General features: G+C 42.2%; 1 protein-coding gene and 1 long non-coding RNA gene across 3 annotated transcripts in view; one reads left to right on the forward strand and one right to left on the reverse strand.

Moving 5' to 3' along the window:
* Window positions 1-845: 845 nt before the first annotated feature.
* Window positions 846-18,045, reverse strand: LOC122562115. The gene is made up of 3 exons (XR_006315223.1): window positions 17,897-18,045; window positions 16,129-16,224; window positions 846-1,499 (listed from the first exon to the last, which is right to left on the reverse strand). It is a non-coding gene; the product is annotated as an uncharacterized LOC122562115 (long non-coding RNA).
* The window catches only part of ntn1a (netrin 1a), a 210,134-nt gene continuing 198,287 nt past the window's right edge, over window positions 11,463-23,309 (forward strand). The window contains exons 1-2 of one of the 2 annotated variants that reach the window (XM_043714647.1): window positions 11,463-12,303; window positions 12,453-13,517. In XM_043714647.1, coding sequence (XP_043570582.1) covers window positions 12,500-13,517 — 1,018 coding nt within the window. In that variant the 5' untranslated portion in view covers window positions 11,463-12,303; window positions 12,453-12,499. The remainder of the gene's footprint in view (window positions 12,304-12,452; window positions 13,518-23,309) is intronic. The other variant, XM_043714648.1, reaches the window with a different exon arrangement.

Raw genomic sequence — 23,309 nt, forward strand, 5'->3', positions numbered from 1 at the left:
ACCAGAAGAGAACCCAGATGGTCACACATTGTAAAGCAACTGGAACTAGTCTGAGCAGAAGCAGAACTGGTCTTTTCATCCTCCACCTGTTGAAATGCCGTTACCGTAAATTTTCCCTTGCCCGCCACCACCACTCCTTCCCCTGCCCCCGTAGCCCCCACCCCCTCTTTCGAATCTCTTGTTTTGTTCAAAGTGGAGTTTGACTCTTTGGTCAAGCTACTCGCTTTAGTTGCCAACTTCAGAATTACAAACAAAAACGCTGTGCCTCAGCTCCTCTCAAAATATAACCGAGTCCGGCCTTTCGGAGCTGGTTGGCATCTCCTGCGCTGTCTCCAGCTAATCCTGGGTATCATGTTCTCTTCCCACACCCGGGATTAACAGGCCTGTCCGTAAAAGTCTCAGTCCATAAAGTTGGGTTACAGCCATTAAACAAGCCTTTTTTTTCACCCTGCTTTTCTCGAAACAAGCATCGTGTAGTGCAAACGCCTCTCAAATGTTATTGGCTTGATCAAGTTTATGAGTTTTTTATTGTTTCAAGAGCTAATATCCAGTGACGACATATTTAAAGTAACATTGATTGCTATGAACATCAACTTTTGCAAGACACTGAAATCGCTTGGTTGAAAATTCGGATGAAACTCAGTAATATATCAGTAGGTGGCAGCATTGTGCGCAGTTAGGACGGCAATACCAATATTACTCAACATCCAGACTTTCTCTTGCATAAAGTTAAAAATCACACAACACCAGGTTATAGTCCAACAGGTTTAATTGGAAGCATACTAGCTTTCGGAGCGACGCTCCTTCATCAGGTAATAGTCTCTTGCATAAGATGCGTTGTTTGTAACAGATTTCTCTCACACTAAGTTGATCCTAAGTGTATGTTATAGATAGAATATTCTCATCCCTCACTGTGAACAGCGCCATGAAATGCGCCTGTTTAGTGATTGACAATTCTTGTAAAGCTCCATCTCTAAATATCCCGCCCCCTTCCTAACGGAACATTTTCTTTTCTCCAACGGTTCTGCTTCAGAAATCAAGCAAATGTTGCATGCTTTGCTGCTGCGATGAAATATGTTAATGTATTAAAATTGCAGGATGAAGCTGATATGGGTTCCATCTTATTAACTCGCCCACCCAAGCGCTGATGGGTTGCTCGCACATTAATATTTAAAACACTTGGCTATAATATTGATATGAAATGTTCGAGTTGAAACCAATTTTCTTGAATGTGTTGGTTTATTGCAAAGCACTAATAAACAGAGATTTGTTTGGTCATAGCCGAGGTAGCACACTACGCGAGTACACGAATGAAGTGAATTTAAAAGCTCAGATTGCAGTCACACGTATCTACCAAGTTAAAGTGCATGCTTGCATTGAAAAAGATGCTGTTTGTCACTGACTTTCCGAGGCTCAAAGACAACCAGACCACAACTGTCCCATCTCATTTGTCCTTCAGCTGTCGGTCCTGTTGCGGGAATGCAGAGTTCACGAGACTTCTGATAGAGCGGCAGAAAATAAAAGGAAACACATTTTTCAGGATGATATAGCCAGATTGAATTTCTGATAAAATCATTCATTGAATGAAAAGCAGTTCAATTAAGCAGTCAGCGAGAATAAGTGGACTGCTGAAGGTGTGGTTTAGACATACCTCCAAACACACATTTGTGCTATTTGCAGCTGAAAGGGTTCTCCCAGGAAAAATGCCTAAACGAGACGTGTTGTCCATTGCCCTATGCCTCTCCGCATGGATGACAATTACAGGCTCAGGAGCTGACCAGATTTGAGCCTCTCCGAGCTGTTACAAATCGAGTCCACACCACCGTAAAGAAAAATGTTTTAAATTTCTAGCAGATCGAGCAACACGGCCATTAGGGACAAAAATGGAAAGGTTTAGGCAGTTAACAGTTCAAACGCGGCCCAGTCTTAACATCAATGTGGTTTAGTACCGGCGGTGGTGAATTGGAGGTACCTATCTTCACAGTCACACCTTTAGTGTAAAACATTCTACCCAAAAGCTGCCAAATGGCGGAGCTCCCACCTTTCGGTATTAATTTTCAAAATCCAACCAAATGAGGAGGTAAAATGGACTCTGTAAATGAAACTACACTTTCTATTTGTGGTACTTTAGTTTGTTTTCATTTATTTCATTGGACGAGACCAATCTAGCAGAACATTTGAAAGTGTATCAATCTGCGCTGATTTCTTTGCTGTCGACCTTCTCAACGTTGTCCAACATTCGTTTTTCAACGTGTTTGTGTCTCCGCCCCCTGGTCCCTGCAGAACATTCTATCACACAAATCTGGCTGGCTATTGATGTTTTGTTTCAATTATTTTTGGAAATCTGTGTCATGGCATCAGCGAACCTGACGAGGTTACAGAATGCTTTGTGAAAGTATCTGTTTGACTACTTCCACACTGCTGGTGAATATGAGGCTGGCCTGTCCTGGGGTTCACCGGCTTTCTGATAGAGGCACTTAGCTCTCGCCCTCACTGGAGTGTTGGAATGTTACGCAGCATCTGAGTGAATGTGCTTACTCCAAACTGCGCTTGTCTTGCCTTAGCTCCCTAGGGTTTGTGTTCAGCAGGATTTTTAAAATTTTGAATTAATTTTAATATTTGTGGACTTTTTTGTTTTCTGGCTATTTGAAATACTCTGTTGTGTACTGGCAATATTACTGTTTTTCAAAGACTAAGTTAATGGCAGATTTTGTTTGGCAAGTAAGGGGCAGGAACATTTCAACTACCTTTTTTAAAAAGTATTATCGCAGTGTTTTTTTTTCATTAAATTGGTTTTACTAATAATCGCTCGCGATTTATTGAATGCAGAAATTAATTATTGGAAACAGAGTTTCCTCTGAACAACAGTGACGCTCCTACACGGGATTAAGTATTAATCCTGGAATATAAAATATTATCACGAAAAGCAATGAAATATATTGACAATCTTGCCCTCCAGAATAGTAGAAATTGATGGTCGTTAAGACGTACGATTATATTAATTTATAAGTCTTTGAATTAATTCGGTTATGAGATGGAAGTGGGTATGGTTGTCAATGATATCGTATTAAATAATATTAAATGTGTAAATCAATACAATGTTGAGAAATGAATGGCAATTTAAGATTGTGGTTCTTGTTATATGAGGTTCTGTAACCTCGTCAGGTTCGCTGATGCCATGACTGACTTCCAAAAATAATTGAAACAATTGTGCTCCAGCACTTGTGGTTAGCAAATGTAACGGGGCACAATTCTTAGGTGTTGCGATCTGAATATGCATTGATTCCCAGATGTATGCACACATACACATCAATACACATCAAAACTACACAGAAAAAAGGCTTGCATTCATGTAGTGTCTTTAATGATCTGGGGTCATCCCAACCAATGCAGTGTAGGCAGCCAGTTTACTCACAATAGATCCCCACATCCAGTCGTGGGATCATGATAAGAGCGTCTGGTTTTGCAAATTTTGATTAAGGGAAACATTTTGGCTGGGATAACTTCCCTGCTTCTCTTATATTACACATGTACAACACACATATACGGGATTACACGTCACATTTGCAGAGGACGTATTCAATTGTGTATACACACAAATACATAATGTATACTATTAAATGTAAACGCATATGCAGAATTTATATATGTACACAACCTTTTTTTAAATAATTGATTCATGGGATAGCGCGGCGCTAACGCGGCCAGCATATATTACCCAGCCCTAATTGCAATTAAGAGTCAAGCACATTGCTGTGGGTCTGAGTCACATGTAGGCCGGAGCAGGTAAGAATGACAGTTCCCTTCCCTAAAGGACAAAAGTGAACTAAATGGGTCTTTTCAACAATCAACAATGGTTTCGTGATTATCATTAGATTTTTAATTCAAGATTTTTTTTAGAGAATCCAAATTCTACCATCTGCCACGGCAGGATTTGAACCTGGTTCCCACAACATTGCCTTGGCCTATGGATTAATAGTTTAGCAATAATGCCTCAAAGCCATTGTCTCCCCAGTAATAGGGATATACACAATTATACGTATGCACTTAACACTTATAAAGGATGTAAACATATGCAGGATGTATACTATTATGTATAAGTGCATTTGCAGGATATATATAATGACATATATAGACATCACACATAAATGTTGCACACAATTGTAAAGAAACATGCAGGATATATAAAATTATACATATACATATCGCACTTATAAATTATGCACACAATTGCGTACATCACACATAGGCTGTACACAGGTTGCGAGGAGACCTTGTAGAAGTTTACAAAATAATGAGGGGACGAGATAGAGTTAATGGTAGTTGCCGCTTTCTAGGATGGGGATTTCATGACTAGGGGCACTTTTTGAGGTGAGAAGAGAGGGATTTTAAAAAAGAGATGAGCTTTTTTTTCATAGAGGGTGGCTGGCGAGTGGAATGAACTTCCCAAGGAAGTGATGGATGCAGGTACAATTACAACATTTTTAAAAAATTGGATGGATACGTAAATAAGAAATGTTTGGAGGGATACGGACCAGGAGCAGGCATATGGAACTAGTTTAGTTTGGGATTATGGTCGGCATGGACTGGTTGGACCAAAGGGTTTGTTACCGTGCTGTATGACTCTATGACTCAGTTCGAATTTGGATCCCAGTGAGAGCCAGGGAATGTGTGTGAAATTGTGTACATTCTGTGAACAGAGTCTACGAGTTCACTCATTCAGATCAGTTCCAGATCTGAACCTTTTACACAGTTGTGTATGGACCTCAAAGACCTAAACAAAACTCACAGAGGCATCGCGGGAGCTGTGACTTGTGCTGCTTAAAGGGGATAAACAATCTTATTCGGCCTTTACAACAAAAGCTAATACCAAGACTGGATGAAAACAAAAACCAAATAAAGAAACTGCGGATGCTAGAAATCAGAAACAGAAATTGCTGGAGGGGAAAGGGGAGAGAAAACAGAATTCACATTTCGGGCCCTGTGTTTTGAAGAGGGGTCATTAGACCTGGAACGTTAACTCCGCTTTCTCTCCACAGTTGCTTCTTGACCTGCTGAGTTTTTTCCAGCAATGTCTATTTTTGTGACCAAGACTGGGTCTGCTTCTGAAACCATTGCAGTACCAGGCTGTGCGCACTTTCATTGGCTTGTTTATATTGACAGTACGATAACGTTGAATTAAAACTCTTTTTTAAGTTGCACACCCGTTCATAACACTCATAATTGTGAATTGAATTATAGATCGTGCGGCAAACGCGTCGTTTTACGACGTTAGGTTTGTGCACTAGCCGTCATAAAGAACTTTCAAAGAGAGAAAAGAAAGGTCTGAGGAAGTCTAATTGAAGGAATCGTTCCGGTTGATTTCAATTTGTTCCCGGGATCCGCCCCCTCCCTTCCATTAAAATTAAATTATTAGTAAAAACAGGGGGCTGTTGACTTTGGCAGAGTTTATAAAGAAGCTCGGAATCGCACAAAGATTTGGTGTCAACCCTTCTGGAGGAAGGTTACCCTGACTGTCTTTTGAGACCATAGTTTATTCCGAGGGTAATTCTGCTGTTCGCTGCACGGTTCAGGTCAGAGTCCATCTGCTTTTCCAACCGTGGGAAGTGGGGTCGAGTTTGGCCAGGGTAAAGTCGATAATATTGGCAAGTGCAAACTGGTTATCTACCAGAGGAAACAGCGATGCTCGGCAGCTGTTGGGGTCATTTTGGTCTGGCTACAAATTTACCATGTCTAATCTGTGAAGGGTTTGCAATCATGAAAAGGCGATTCGAATAAAAGAATGCAAAAGTGTGGGCGATATTAAGAAGAATGTTAAATTATTCAAAGTGCTCGCGCTTTCATCTATGTGCTGGCTAGTATCTCTCTGGACAGCTTTGAAAGTTTCCTGGCTGTTCTTTTTTTGGGGGGTAGGGGTGGTTGGCGGGGCGTGTTTGTTTAATTTTTTTTCCCTAAAACACATAATTTCACAGCGAAGCCTTCTCGCAGAGACCCTTGCACAGAACCAACCCCTCGTAATTAATTTGGCATTTCAGAATAGCGACTGGGCTGCATAATGCCTGCATTCATCCCTACAGTCTCATCTGAAAAAAAATCTTTTAAGAAAAGCTTTCAGAAAGCCAGAAAAAAAAACCATTCCGTTACTGTTCAAAGGAACTGTCAGTCCGCGGAATAAATCGCCGCCGATTACTCGCTGCTTATTTAAACAGGGGCTTCGTGAATTTCCATAAACCGACAATTACTGAGTAGGACTTGTGTGTGGGCAGGAGTGTGGGGGTGGGGCTGCCTGGATTTCACACAAGGGTGCATTTGCAGCGTGCTCGAGATTGGTCGGTCGGGGTAACTGAATGGAGAACTGACTTTGCATCTGTACCTTCACTGCAGTTCAAGGGAGATGAAACCATTAGGCTCCCGGTCCCAAGGTAGTGTCACGCACACAGCTGCAGCAGTGAAAACTTTGCCCCAAAGGGTAGAAAGTGCACTCGCCTCTCCCAATTTTTCAGTTCTGCCATACCAGCGCTAATTGTAAACGTACGTTCGACAGAGTTCTTTCAAATGATGCCAGTTCATCTGCCTTTTTTATTATATTGCAGACTCATGTTCAGCGTGAGATCCCAACCAGGAGTAGGGCGACATTCACTTCTGACGCGATTGCACTTTCTGAGAACTCATAACTAAAAAGGTTGACACTAACATCTTTGTACTGAAGTTCACTCCGTCAGGAACATATTCTGCTACCGAGCTCTACCCTATTGAACATTCTCGCTTTTTGTTAAAACAGAAAGAGCTAAAAGTTTGATAAAGAGACAAATGATGATATCTTACCTTTATCGCTCCTTTTTTTCATTTGCTCCTCTCATACCACCTCCCCCCAAATACTTCCCCAAATCAAATATCGCTCGCTTTAAGTTAAAGCGACTTTTCCATTTTTACTCCAGCCTGTAAGAACCAAGTTTAGCAAGAAGTGGATTCAATCTAAATGTTAAATATATTTTATTGACTCAGCTTCTATAGCCTATTCACTGACCCATGAAATGTGATCGCCGATTAGAGTTCTGGTCAATAGCAACTCTTTAAACATCATTAACAGTTCAAACGTCATATTTATCAAATTTAACGTCAAATAATCTGCAAAAGTTTACGCCAGGATTCGAGTGAATGAAAACAATGAGAAGAGTTAAACTATTGTTTAATTAAGTTAAATGCGATCTGTTAAACTAGATACGCATCAATAAATTACTCATTAATGTTTATGACAGCGATCTGCCATGAACCGTTTGCTCTAATAAAACGCTCGAGTATTGTTTACCATACAGTTACTATCTTGATCAATATTACACTAGCCCGTGATTTACATGTACGGACTGTCCATGCGAAAGTGCGATATGTACAAGTGTTTAAACAACATTCCCTCAGTACCTGTACAAAAATGTCAGGAATTTGCAACCTGGAAAGCGGGCACTTTAGCGTCTTCCAGCCTGCCGTGAACACGCGTGGAGTCTTCCCCGAGTTCATTTAATATCGCAAATGGATCCGTGGCCACGCCACATTCTCCCACACACTGCGAGCTCTCGCATTTTCAATCAGGATAACCCATTCAGAGAATAAATTAATTGGTCACAATTTAGTGTCAATGGGCGACTTGAGCATAGCTATTCCCTCTTTGCGCTCAGGATGAAAATCAAAATGATTCTGAACGGAAAATTATCCCATCTCCGCTTTTGCAAACAAGAATAGGCAAGCCGTTCCTTCAATGTGAGGCTTCCTAATCACAAAACAAAGCTTATGTGCCCTGGGCGGTAATAGACGCCCTCCGGGGTAAAGTCCCGCTCTATATCAGGCTTAAGGGGCGATTATTGAAGGTTTCAAAGCTGAAGCCATCAGTAGAGAAACTTTGGTTAGTGATAAGTTTGTTGGAAAGTCGTGCTTACTTCTAAAGAACGGAGTGTCCGTCACAGGACGGGTACACAAAGATGGCCCTGAGTTTAGCAGTAAATTGTCATTTTAAACAAGTGCAATAAAAGAAGCGAATCTTACGATAAGACACGGTTGCAGTTTGGTACCCAAGTCAACGGATGAAACAAGTTTTAGAATCTATATTACAACTGGCTCTGAATAGGATCACTTCTGTTGTATACTGCCTTTGTGCTGCAGAAGATTGGAAAACCTGTGAAACCCTTCAGTGGTCTTATCGTTTACATTAACTTTCTGCAGTTGCAGTGGAAAAACAACCCACTGCACAAAAGCTTGCCCGCTTTCCCGAGCAGAACAAACGTTTTGCTGATTGTCTTCGATTGCAGCGAAGTGCGAGCCTCGAATACAGTGCTCAACTAATTCAGTGTGTTTGGACAAGACAAACATTGTTCTTGTCATCAACAAACTGGAGAGAGGTCATCTGGCTCGTCCCCTGTGCTGTATTCACTCTGTGGCTCTGTGACCAGATATTGCTGATGTGAGAATCATCCGCTTTGACCGAAGGGACAAAATAATAGACATGAGAACACAGCAACTCAACTCGCTAGCTCGCCATTGTGACAGAGCTGCCTGCATTCTGACGGTACCAAGTGACTTTTTTTCTGTAAAGTTTGCTCAAAGGCTTCCAAATTAATTTCTTCACACTCGATTAACCCAAGAATAATAAATAGCTATAACCCTTAAATATAATACTCCAATTAGGGATGGACAATATATGCTGGCCAGCCAGTGACGCCCACGCTCCACCAATGAAGAAAAAAATTACAAGCACATGGGGGTTTGTTGAGTTGCAGTTACATCTCTCGTAATATCCATTTTCTCTTTAGGAAGAACTTTGGCAGTAAATATGCTTTGCATTACTGTTAGACCGAAGATGTCTTTTATGTTGAATTCATAAGCACCATTTCGATTCGTTTTATCATAAGTTGAATAGCAGCATATCAGCAATAAGGAATAAATGTGTAAATATGGAGAATGCGAGCTATTCGACAAATATATATATATATATATTGATAACATGCTCTGTCAACAGAATCGGAACAATTTACAAGACATTCTCTCAACCCCTCGGCTACTCACACTTGGTTTGAAACTAACGCGGAAACAAAATGCATCAGTTAAATTACACATCTCTCAACCGAACGGGCTGAATTTCTTCAGTATATGCCCAATAGTTTATTTTTAAATAATGACTCCAGAGTTCGTTCGAAATATATTTACATAATCCGCGAAATAGGCGGTGAATTACAACAATTGAAAAAAAAGTTGATGTTAAAATCTGTTAAAATGATGTTAATCTACTCTACAACGCTTCAAAGATGAATAGCTCAGATCACAAAATCTGTTAGAAACGTGTGTAAGGTTAAAATCCCAACAAATTTAAACCATAATGGTGTTGTTAAAAGGGACTGTTGATCTGAAATCAGGTTTTATTTGTTTTATCTTGTCTAGGTGTTGTCGAGTTTAATCTTTTGAGAAGTATTTTGGAAGTAATTGCCGATGGCTGAATTCAATATAGGGTTGCAATTTGTCCACCGCAATCAAACTATTCGACTTTATTTCCAATGGTATTTTAAGCCGTTTATCTGGTTTTAAGAATGTATATTTTCATTGATCTGCTAATAGTATCTCGTATCTATCCGTTTAAAATTTGCTAATGAAAGTACAGTATGTAACAAAATATAGATTATTTAAATTATTAGCTACTCAAGTTTTCCATCTGAACTTTAATTTCTTCTGAAATCAAACCCAGAAAAACATCAGAAACAGTTTGACCCCAATTTAAATTGGGATAATCTGTTTACTGAAACAAATATGTTCATCAGATTGGTATTGTATCGGTCAAAACTGTAAAATGAATTAATTCTAACAAAATTCTAACATTAATTCTGTCCTCTAATTGAGATGTAAGATAGCGACTCTCAAATATAGTGATATTGAACTGGTTAGAACTTCCAACACGCACAAATTTGACTGAAAGAGTTCCTGAAAGATCAATAGAATATACGTGTTTATCATGCAAAATAAATGAAACTCTTCGCTGTTCTTCTAAAATGTGCGCTCCCCCCCCCCCCCCGCCCCCACGCCCCAACCCCACTACCTAAGCCCTAGGTTACTATTATTAGTGGTAATGGTTTGTCTACCTCCTAATTGGGATCTAGGTAGCGACCCTGATGAATCCAGGGTGATCGTGTTGTAAAAACGATTTGGCTAAGGTATTATGGGCTATTTCACGGTGAACAGTTAACAAATCCTCCAGCATGCTGACAGGGGACAGGCCAGGCTGCTGAACCGGGGCTTTCCTGCAGGGCCAACGCTGGAATCCCAAAGCCACCCCACTGAGAGAGCAGGACTGAGGCGAGATTAATCAGGGACTAATTCAATTTACAACAGCCCATTTATTCAGCCTCCCTTTTCAAGCGGAGCCTTTGCAGCAGCATTGTATAAGCAAATTTGCATAGTCTAAATCTGTAGTTGGGCTGAACTGTGATTGCCACAATAACAGGTTCTTGATTTTCTCCCCCTTACTTTGCTACCACGATCATTAGGTTGACAACAATATACATTCAAAACGGGTTGGCTTGGTTCATGTAGATACAGAAAAGCTGCTACTTTTCACACACACACACACACACACAGTTTTCGAGTTACAAAGGCTGGAATCGCCTTACAGATAATTCCTAACACCTTTCATAGTTTATTTTAAGACTGCCTACATAAAGATATACCTTTGGAAACTAGTTCCTGTTTAACATTTTTATGGCTGGGTGAGCACGTTTTTTATTCAGCAACTTTTTTTGGAATGTGTTTGGAAGGGGCCTTGCATTGGCACCAAGTTTAACAATTTCCTTGCGGTGTCAATCATCGTTTCCATGTGAATTTGTGGTAGCCCTTTGTGTTCTAACAAAACTGCTGGGGAATGTCTTCCTCGACCATTATGACACGCATTAACATTTTAATTGCACTTTTTGTAGTTGTATCTTGATATCCGTTTAAATTCTAGGCCAACAAAGTGTGTTTCTAAATGACATCAGGTTGAGCCTTTGACAGTTCTGTGTGCCCCACTGATTTGCGAATTGGTTCGCTGCATTATTTGGGCGTTGCTTGTTATGTTTCAGCTCAAGCACAGTTAAATCAGCGACAGGTGTCCGCTGGAATCGAACTATGTGTGGGAATTTAGATGTAACGTAAGGTGCAAGATGTCTCTCATTCTCTCGACCCCCACCCCACACCCACTCACATCGACATACACACTCGCAGATATAATTTGAATATGTATATATCGGCTGCTCCCTGTACTCCATCAAACAGTTGCAAATGAACAAGTATTCGAGCTTTCACAAAGTAGGAAAGGGTGGAGATACTGAAACTACAAAATGTACATCCGACGAGATGCTTAAATCGCGCTGATCCCTCATTGATTACAACCCCCAATGTTTTAAGTTGAGCGTCGACTTAAACATATGCGGTTATTATGCTTTTCTATAAGTTTCCATTGCACCGCCGCCATGGATTTGGGAAGGCGAGATTTAACGATATAAATACGTCTGCGAAAATCGTAAAGCTGCACATTGTAAAAATGTAAAATGATCGGTGGAGTCGATGGGCAAGTTACTTACAACCGCCTCGACAAAGATTTGATTTTACAATACAGCCGCAGTCGGCCCATTGGGAACAGAACGACATGACAGCGTTTATTACCGGGCAACTACCTGCCAATTTAATGTGATTTGAGTTCACACCTATAATTTCCACTGCACAAGAGATTACATATTTGGGAATATAATTCCACGGCAGGTTTTTATTTGGCATGTTTCATTCCGTCCAGGCCATCCCTATTGTTAAGTACACTGAAGTTCTTTCCTCGATTTTGAAAACAAAAATTCCTTATCTGAGATCCTCCACGCTATAGAGTCGGGCTACACCAGCTTGAAGGGGACGTGTTAAATGATTGCAGAGGCTGTAAACAGTCTAATTGGGCTCGTTCTGTGGCTGGAGCTCCATGTGAAAGGATGCTTGCTTGCTATTGATAAACTACCAGTGGATGTCGTTGTTTTCGCTCCGTATGTGTATGTGTGTGTGTGTGTGTGCAATGACACTCTCCGTCAGGGCACAGGATGACCTCGAGCTAGCAGGAGTTGTGCACGTCATTCACTTTCTATGCAGACACAAGGCGTAGAGACAGAGTCCCAAAGGAAAGGGAGACTCTCCTTGATACAGGGGCCGCGGGAATGACGGATGAACACTATAGAAAACGCTCTCCCAGCTGAAGCAAGCGGCATCGGTATTTGCATTGTTCCGCTTTCCATCAAAGCGTCCTTTTTACAGGTAACACTCTGCACAGAACATTCCCCGCCAGAATGCAAAGAAATCTGCAAACTTTATTTTTGGCGGACAGGTTTCTTTTTAACTGCTATTTCAATGTATGCAACTGATCTTTCCGCGTATTGTTCTCTCTCTCTCTCTCTCTTAACTAGGATCGTTCGTCACGGAAATCGAGGCTGCACTGTCAAGGCAGAACAAGATGCTGTGGAGTTTCTGGGAGTTTGTGTGCGTTTTTGCGGGTTTCGGTTGCCTGGCGGAGGGAGTCCGCGGGGGCTATGGCATGAGCATGTTTGCAGCCCAGCAGACACCCCCAGACCCCTGTTACGACGAGAACAGCAGCCCCAGGCGCTGTATCCCCGACTTCGTCAACTCGGCGTTCGGCAAAGAAGTGAAAGTCTCCAGCACTTGCGGCAACCCCCCGTCCAGGTACTGCGTGGTGACCGAGAAGGGAGACGAGCGCTTCAGGAGCTGTCACATCTGTGACGCCATGGATCCCAAAAAGGCTCACCCTCCAGCCTACCTGACCGACCTCAACAACCCCCACAACCTGACCTGCTGGCAATCGGAGAACTACATCCAATACCCCCAGAATGTCACCCTCACCCTCTCGCTGGGCAAGAAATTCGAAGTCACGTACGTGAGCCTCCAATTCTGCTCCCCGCGTCCTGAGTCAATGGTCATCTACAAATCCATGGACTACGGCAAATCCTGGGTCCCCTTTCAGTTCTACTCGACCCAGTGCAGAAAAATGTACACCAAGCCCAACAAGGCTGTGATCACGAAGCAGAATGAGCAGGAGGCTATCTGCACTGACTCCCACACTGACATGCATCCATTCACTGGGGGCTTGATCGCTTTCAGCACCTTGGACGGTCGCCCCTCGGCTCACGATTTTGACAACAGCCCTGTCCTCCAAGACTGGGTGACCGCCACCGATATCAAAGTGGCCTTCAGCCGCCTCCATACCCTCGGGGATGAGAACGAAGACGACTCGGAGCTCGCCCGCGAGTCCTATTATTACGCCGTCTCCGATCTGCAGGTCGGAGGCCGCTGCAAGTGCAACGGTCACGCTTCCCGGTGCATCAAGGACCGGGACGGTAACCTGGTCTGTGACTGCAAGCACAACACCGCTGGCCCGGAGTGTGACAGATGTAAACCTTTCCACTACGATCGACCCTGGCAAAGGGCCACGGCCAGAGAGTCCAACGAGTGTGTGGGTAAGAGAACATTTCCCATCTATTTTACGCGAGATCTTCGTGTTGTCCGGGAGAGGGTAAGACAAACAATAATAATTAGACGGACAAGCCCGTGAACTGTGGAGTTTTGAGGAAATGAGGGGGGTTAAAAACGTTGCCACTGTCCATTTTCCTAGTACCATCTGGCTTTTCACGTATTTGTCCGATTCAAGAAGATTATTTACATCAGGTCAAAACACAGCGGGTGTTGGACATCTGAAACACAGAGAGTTCTGAAGAAAGTCAGCAGGTCTGGGAGCATATGCGGAGAGAGAATCAGAGTTCTCGGTTCGAGTCTCCTTCAGCACAGACCGTTTCTTTGGAATGGACTTCAGAATTGGCCTCGAAGCGCTCTCTCTGTTTCTTTCTCCGCAGATGCTGCCAGACCTATTGAGTTTCTCCAGGATTCTCTGAGATTCTTTGCATCACTTTCTATTATTTATAGTCCGGATTCATTCCTTTAGCAGCCTGCAGATTGCAGGTCTGTTGTGTGGTTTGTAAATGTTGTAGCGAATAACAGTCTGTGTTAATTATCAACTCAAAGTTCAGCCAACCCTCCTGTTTGAGCTGTTCATTGACTTTATTAAAGGCGGGAGATATTGTGGAGCAAAGGACCACTTCCGTGCCTTTCTGCTCCCTGCTAATATCTGGACAGCCACCGCCTGCTGACCACTTCCTTACCAAAGTCGAAAAGGCTCAGAAACTGCCATTTTCAGCCTTTTAAAGCTGCTAATTCAAATCGTATTGATATTCAAGGGAAAGAAAGCTTGCAAGGCGTGATTTACGATCTCCAAGAATAACACATATTAACCATCAGTGCAGAGAGTGTCAAATTGGCAATAAATCACATTGCATGCGCTTTAGAAAGACTGTGGAAATTGATGTGGTTCAACTCAATGCCGATAAAATTCACGGAAGCTGCTTTTCAGATTCAAAAGCGAGGAATCGAAATAACCAGAATCCAATTAACTATACAAAAAGAGCTAATTGAGTACATTATTGGTCCTCAATAACCCTAGTTTCAATAAATCAATCGGTTCCCAAAGTATATCGGTTACTATTTATAGATTTGAATTTGCATTGCACTTGAGATACACTCAAGCCAGATATTGAAAGGTGAAAGTATATAGGATTAATAACTGCGCTGCAGCACACTATTGCAATTCCGAGTTATTTCCGAGAGAGCTTTTGATCAACAATAACGAGAGAAATTATTGACACAAACCATCCGTTCACCAGCAGTATCTTTGAAATTACAACTCCCAATATTCAAAATGTTTAGTGCAGAACTGAGCTGTTCGATTCTGAGGTTGGTGAGGTGCAGCTAACACAAAAACGCGCCCAAATTTCATCACCATGAAGAGACCCGCCAGTTGGAGTATAATCCAGGGATTTTAGGAGAGATTTTGTTTAAACATCGAATAATCCCACATTGCCACGAACTCTATCATCCCAGAGGGAGATTAGGACCCACCCTGTCATTTACCGGCGCTCACTGTGATAAAAGGATTTATAATTTTACAGCTACTATACAACAAAACTTGTGTCTTTGATGTCTCCTTTGAGGTGATCGGTTTTATTGCCCCAAGCCCCATAAATTGGGGTAATCTGTCTGTTGTTTTCATGGGGTATTATTTAATTATTTATTTTTCTGTAGGGAGTTGCCCATTTAACTGAAATTTCGCCCTGAAGCGGTTATCAGTTTGTCCAAGGCAGTTTAAGTTCTGTTTTAATTAACTGATACGTACGTGGATTTTTTTTGACAAATACCAACCAAGGCGAGAATGGTTTAAAAGGGTCGGATAGAAAATGCCTGTTTCGGGTCTTGTCCAGAATTTTCGGGCAAGAGCACTCAAATGAAATACGTCCTTAAATGAAAACGGGAAGTAAATAGTTATTGAAGCGTATTCAGAAGTTCACTTGAGTGCTTTTTTGACAATTGATATTAATAATGAATGGATACCGAGCCACTCAAGTGTCCCATGACCAAACTGGCCAACACCAGACTGAGAGGGCTCTGACAGAGTGTACAGGATGTGTTCGCTGAACAGATCTCACTCCACGCGGCGACCTGAGGGACTTGTCCCCAAAGCGCCTGGCTGTTGGTGTTCAATGATGTGAGGGCCATGCTGTCGCTAAGAGTGATGGTCAAAGCTGTTCTAGATACGAACACAGAGGCGCGTGAAACGACAGGGTGGGAAAGAGGCTGAACACAGAAATAATAAATACATCAAGGAGATGCTCCACCACAGACGCTGTCAGATCTCCTGCTCATTCCCAGCACTTTCTGTTTTCATTTCAGATTTCCACCATCCGCGGTAGTTTTGCTTTTACTAAAAGAGAAAGGAATCTGAAAGTAACGTTGTGCTCAGGAGGAGTGCGCCTGATGTTTGAAAGAGCCTGTTGAATGGGTTTGGGGGGGGTTGATCTCCGCATCAGTAACCTGTCTTGGAAATACTGTGCAACTGACCCGTTTCTGTGCAGTGTGCTTCCTTCATTTGAACACGCAACCGAATGGTTCAGCCTGGCTTTCTCTACGAAAAATACAGCTCAGGTTTATCCACCGCGTCCACTTCTCTAGTCTCAGTCTTACCGAGTAGCCGCTTCATGGTTTACTCATCCCTTGATGCTTTTTGGCTCGCTTTGCAGAGAGGAGCCAGTGTCTTTTTTCCCACCCCACGTTAGTCCCCTATGAATAAGAAGCAAATACATATGAGGCCGGATCCGAATTCTGGAGTTTAATTTTCATTGGTTATGCAAGGGAATCAACACATATAATATTTGCTAAAGACCCTTCCCGTAATTCTTCCCACCACTTAAAACAAACGCATCATTGAGACAAAACAGTGACGCTGTGAGATCTATTATTTCACACAGTTTCATCTTTCACTTTTAATTTGATTGAATAGGTTTTAGGAATGCATCAATCCTCCCGTTTACCACGATTTTGTCGATTTGGTATAAACAAAGTCCCTTTCAAGCGGCGAGGCGATCTGCGCCGCGGTTTTGTTAACAGCTTGGATTTACCCTCATTTCCTGTAGTCTAGTTGCAAAGAAAATCCCCAGGTTGTTCCCGCCCCATAGTACGGTAATGCAAGAGCCTGCTCACGCGCTGAGGAGAAGCGCCTTGCTAGTTTAGGCAAAGAGGATGGACTTGTCAATGACACACCCTTTGGGACAGAGATAGGAACACTCGCACTGCAACAGCCTTACTTCACCAGATTTATAGAATGATGTGCAGGTGCCGGTGTTGGACTGGGGTGGACAAAGTTAAAAATCACACGACACCAGACTATAGTCCAACAGGTTTATTTGAAAGTCCACGCTTTCGAGCACTGCTCCTTCGTCAGGTAGCTAGTGGGGTAGGACACAGTCTTTATAGCAAAAGATCAAAGTGTCTTACAATGGATGCGATGTATAAGACAAATCTAAATTGATGTTAAATGTTTAATCACTTAGACCGGAGATGCAGGTTTCGATTGATTAATGTGTAAATCCCAGAATTTAGTGCCCCAAGATAACTTCAGGTTTTATCACTGTATATAAAGTTGACGTCTCAGACGAAAGTGTGAGGTTACAGTCTGTCTTGTCCCAACCTGGAGTCAGACTGTTGTTATTTCCAAAGTAAGAATTTATAGGTTGAAGCTCAGCTTGAGTCGGAAAAGTGAATGGGATCTGGAAATACCCAGTGTCAGATCCAAAGAGCAGTGGGTGAAATAGACAGCATGAAATAGACAGCACCCAGCTCAGACTCACGGAGCGCTGGGAGGTTAGCCTGAATTTCGCAGGCCCAGTGTTGTGCAGATAAACCCTTCGCAGCTAAACATTGTCGGGGGGTGCAATGACTTCTCATTTTCTGCTAGGATAACAATGGCAGTGACCGTGCAGAAAATACCTCCAGTGAAAAGACCCTGGGCGCACAAAGCGGGAGTGGGGGTGTGCTTTTCACGCTTTTATTCGCTGCTTTTGGTGACTCTGACAAGTTGCGCAAGGCCCACGGCTGGCGCTGAAATGACAGAATGGGAGGAGGGGCAGGAGGGCGAGAGATCTGGAAAGTGCTTTGAGCTTTGCTGGCCGGCTTCTGCTTTGAAGGAAACACATTGGAGCACAGAACCGCGGTCCGGGGGGGGGGGGGGGGAAGAGTGGCTGGAGCAGGCGCGCTGATACATCAGCACCGAATATTTGTGGTTCACACCCGGACTCATAAAGAAACAAACAATCAACCTGCTCACCAGCTTCTCAGCACCAACCTCAAACATCCACCTCTCCCTTCAAAGTGTTGCCGAACAAGTGAACAATAAAAAGTTAACAGTTATGTCAATAACATTAGCAAATTGCTTTACTGCTGGGTTGCTCTTTACCTTCAAGTTCAACATTTCACAATTGAACATCTCCATCCGTCTTTTTCACTGGTTAGAAATAGCACCAAATGCATATAATAATTACTCTATTGGTGCATATGCAAACAAATAGACGTTAAGTCGTCAAGTGCCAGTACATCCGGTTTTTGGAAAATAATTAACCTAGTATTTATTTTAGGCCTTCCGGGAGGCGATTCTGGGTAGGCTACACTTAAACTGCCAAAACATACTGCCCCCCGTGGAGATTGCTCGTTAATAAACGGCATGGTGCGCTATCAATCAATACTAGCATACAGCTAATTTTTCACCATTGTACAGCAGTGAGATCCTAACAGGGAAAAAGAAGTTATTTTTCTCACTCTCTCGGGTTTGACGGGCCAACAATAAAAATGGTTTTGGCACATTAGAACAATCATGTGACCAGCTGTTTCAACCAAAAACGTTTCGAAACTCTTACACACCATGAGAAGCGCATTGACTTTACATAACGCGTCACCTGAGAAATGCGGCATTTTGATACAGTTGTTGCAATATCAGACAACGGTGACTGAGTCAAAACCCTGCTACTCCATTACTAATAGCACCGTGGGTGCACCAACCCGACATGGACTGCAGCAGTTCAAGAAGCAACTCACCACCACCTTCTCAAGGGCAATTAAGGATGGGCAAACCTAGCCAGCAATGCCCACATCCCATGATTAAATACATGCGTATATAATATGTACAGACAAAGCATCCTATCAGCATCCTTGGAAATAAATCAGCACCCTCAGGCCAGCCAAAGCATTTCAAGATAATTGGGTAAAAATCGCACAATACCAGGTTATAGTCCAACAGGTTTAATTGGAAGCACTAGCTTTCAGAGCGCTGCTCCTTCATCAGGTGGTTGCGGAGTATAAGATTATAAGACACAGAATTTATAGCAAAAGTTTATAGTGTGATGGAGCTGAAATTATATATTGAAAAAGACCTGGATTGTTTGTTAAGTCTCTCATCTGTTAGAATGACCATGCTGGTTTCAGTTCTTTCATATGTAAATCACAAAACTTGTTTTTAAAAAGTTAGTTTCTGAAGTGAACTTTAACAATTGGTATCTGTCAGCACATATAATGCATTGAAGGTGTGAGCTGCTATAAATTCTGTGTCTTACAGTCTTATACTCCACAACCACCTGATGAAGGAGCAGCGCTCCGAGAGCTAGTGCTTCCGATTAAACCTGTTGGACTATAACCTGGCGTTGTGTGATTTTTAACTTTGTCCACCCCAGTCCAACATCAGCATCTCCAAATCAAGATAAGTGGTGACTCTGTACTGCAGCTCCTGCTGTTATTGAGCAATTTACACAGTTAAGTTGCACTTAGCAAGATCCCAACTAAACAGAGAATTTTATTTGATTGGGAGACCACATACTCTGTATTTTTCCCTGCCGTTTCCATTACTGTAAGTTGCTGACAGCACGCTGATCATCCTTCAATGGAACATCCTAGAGATAGCTTTGCAGCTTAAGTGGAATGATGGGGTCTCTATGATGAGGGTAAAGGTATGTCCCCATACCACCTCTGGTTCTTCTGCCAATCAGTTTAAGTCTGTGTCCATTAGTTACCAACAATTCTGTCACAGGGACCAAGTTCTTCTTGCTGATTTTAACAAAATCAACCATAGTATTTACCATCTCTATCTAATCTCCTCCCACCCTTTGTTGCTCTAAGAAAGTGAACCGTAGCTTCTCCAACCGTTTTGTATAACGATGGTCCATTTTAGTAAATCTCTTCTGCAGCTTCTGTGAGACCTTTATATTCTTCTACAAATGTAATGCCTATATTTTAACTCAAGATCCCAGCTGATGTCCAACCAGTGTTTTACACTTACAGCACAACTTTTTGTATGAGGCCCGAAATAATGTACTGAGGACCTTATAGGTGTTTTTTTTAAGGAGGTTACTCAACATGATGCTATCCTCAAAATACACATACCCCAAGTTCCCTTTGTTTTCCTCCTTCCTAAATTTAGTTTAAATTGCTACTCCTCATTCTTCCTATGAAAGCTTATCACTTCACACATCTGTGTTACATTTTATTCGCCCATCCAGTCTGTGTCCACTTAGAGTCAATCATTGTTCTCCTCTGTTTGAGACATTTCCAAATGTTCTGTTATTTGCAAACTTTGAAATTATATCCTATACAGATCCAAGTCCAAATCATTATTAATATGTTTTGGTGATGGATGATGGATGGCATAGTTATGATCTCAGCTAATGGTAATACAGAACAAGTCAGATTCCAGTTTGAAACCTGGCTTGATAGATCATAGATTTAATTTTGCAACTGGTTGCCATAGTTGTTAATTACTGATCATTTTAATGTGAGGTTTCCAACATTTTTAAATGAAAGAATACAAGTTTGTTCGCAAAAGAAAGAAAAGCTCTCTATATATGACAGTTTAGAAAGATCATAAAATAAACAGCAAAGTTTAAAAAATACACCAAAGAACTTGTGAGACTGGAAATCAGAAACAAAATCAGAAATTGCCAGATAAACTCACCAGGTCTGGCAGGTCTGGACAGAAAGCAAAGTTAATCATCTGATTTAGTGACCCTTCTTCAAAATGAGTTTCAACTTATTTTGCAACAATCTTCATCATAAATAATCACATAGAAATATCATTTTTATCTCATTGCTATCATTTCTTACTTAACTGACTCCCTCCAATTCTTCTTCTTAGATGCTGTGACAGTTTCATAATTATTTTCCAGTTCTGCTAGCCTGAATCTTCTTTCAGTTCTGTTGACACAAACCTCTTTTCAGATCTGAATATTTGAAAACTTCTACACAAACTCCCATCACTCAGAGACTTCACAAATTAAAACCCTTCTGTTCAGATTACTTTGTCCTGAACTGAAAACTTGATTTTTCTGCTAGAAGGAAACTGTTCCCAAAACTGACCTCATGATTATTCTAAACTGAAGTCAAAGCTAAATTAATAGTCCAGAAGTGTGGTGCTGGAAAAGCACAGCAGGTCAGGAGCATCCAAGGAGCAGGAGAGTCGATGTTTCGTGCATAAGGTCATGAAGGCCATGAATGCAAAGTTCATGGATATTCCCATACACCACCTCCCAAAGAGAAGTCCAGTCAGCACTGACAAGGGATAACATTTGAAAATTAGCTAATATGTATGGGTGGTGTCCATTATGTTTACCTACAGTCCATCAGGAGGCCCTGATGAAGGGCTCATGCCTGAAAAGTCAATCCTCCTGCTCCTCAGATGCGGTCTGACCTGCTGTGGTTTTCTCGCACCACATATTTTGACTCTAATCTCCAGCATCTGCTGTCCTCACTTTCTCCTAATCGCTAAATTAATAGTGCCTGGTATGTTTTCTCTGTCTTCCAATTATATAAACATTTCATCAATTAACATCACAGATGATAGGGTTGGACGATTTAAGCTATAGGGAGAGGCTGAACAGGCTGGGGCTGTTTTCCCTGGAGCGTCGGAGGCTGAGGGGTGACCTTATAGAGGTTTACAAAATTATGAGGGGCATGGATAGGGCAAATAGGCAAAGTCTTTTCCATGGGGTCGGGGAGTCCAGAACTAGAAGGCATAGGTTTAGGGTAAGAGGGGCAAGATATAAAAGAGACCAAAGGGGCAACCTTTTCACACAGAGGGTGGTACATGTATGGAATGAGCTGTCAGAGGAAGCTATTCCTGATGAAGGGCTTTTACCCGACACGTCGATTTTCCTGCTCCTCGGCTGCTGCCTGAAATGCTGTGCTTTTCCAGCACCACTCTAATCTAGAATCTGGTTTCCAGCATCTGCAGCCCTTGTTTTTACCTGCCAGAGGAAGTGTTGGAGGCTAGTACAATTGCAACATTTAAGAGGCATTTGGATGGGTATATGAATAGGAAGGGTTTGGAGTGATATGGGACAGATGCTGGCAGGTGAGACTAGATTGGGTTGGGATATCTGGTCGGCATGGATGGGTTGGACCGAAGGGTCTGTTTCCATGCTGTACATCTCTATGACTCTATGACTCTATGATCTGCAAGGCACTTAAATGAATGACATGCTTTCTTGGAAATGATATATTTACATCACTGTGCCAGCTGACTTCTGACCTCTTACATAATTGTCTTCCCCAATCAGATACCAACATTCCTCTGTCCCTATTCAAATTCAAATTATAATTTTATGTTACATACATTTGTCATAACATCTACAAATGTATGTTTGCCAACCAAGTGCAATTAGGAGTAGACACCATTGGTGCTTGTTCTCCTTTGGCCATGAATGCAAAGTTTACTTATATTCCCATAAACCACCTCCCAAAGAGATGTCCAGTCAGCACCAACAAGGGATACAGTTGGAAATTAGCTAATATTAGCTAATAGTTAGCTAATTAGAAATATCCATTATATTTACCAACAGTCAATCAGGAGGCCCTGATGCACTGCCTTCATGGTTAGATAGGTTGTGTTAGGCCAACTGTAATGTCAAACTGAAATGTTTTGTCCAGGATCCATGTGCATTCTCTGAAACATGCTTTTTGCTGCATTACTTTTCTTCCTTGTAAGTTCCTGCACAAAGGTAAAGTTGCCTACCAGGCCATAGAGCTGCTCTCTCATTAGAGAGAGATGACTCTAATGGTTTAATCTGAGGGACATTCTTGTAAACTTCAGCTGGTGCAGCAATGGATCCCATGCTGTTGGTGTCACTCTGCATTGCAAGCTAGCTGTTCAGTCAACCAAGCTAACCAACATCCCCAGTGAACACTATTCAAACACTATGTATAGTGAAATTGTCAACAACTTAAACAAGTATGAAAAATTGAATAAGTTAGATAGCACATTGTTTGGGATATATTATCTTTAAAACTAGTGTTAGTGATTAATGTTTGAGGTTGTGGATTTGTCCACCAGTAGAGACATTTTGGGGAGCCACATTGTATTTCAAGTTGCAACAATACACTTCCCTACCTGCCATCAGGATCCCTGCACCTTCAGGATAAGAGTATTGCCTCCAATCAGAGGAGCAGCTGATTCAGCCATGTCATCGGGAGCAATGGCCACTACTGGGACTGCAGCATTCTACAGTTCACAAGCAGCTCAAGAAATCCTGGAAACTGGTAAATGAGGGAAGTTGAACAGGTCCAATCAGCTGGTCAAAGCCAGGTGGACTGGTCAAAAGACAAGAGAGCAAGGTTCTTTACAATGGAAGGCCTCTCTGTTGGGCACGGGTGGCTGAGCAGGAAGATCTCTCCTCCCCCAATACAAAGGCAGGCTGCCAGCATTTATCTGGTGCCTTGTCCATGTGGCATGGCCCTCCCCCATGAACAGTAGGAAGAGGCCCTTAAATGTCCATTAATTTGCCCTGGCGTGCCTCAGTTTGCCACTGGGTGGGAAGGCTGACCTCAACTTC

This window comes from Chiloscyllium plagiosum, chromosome 24 (assembly GCF_004010195.1).
Source record: "Chiloscyllium plagiosum isolate BGI_BamShark_2017 chromosome 24, ASM401019v2, whole genome shotgun sequence".
NCBI classification, from domain to species: Eukaryota; Metazoa; Chordata; class Chondrichthyes; order Orectolobiformes; family Hemiscylliidae; genus Chiloscyllium; species Chiloscyllium plagiosum.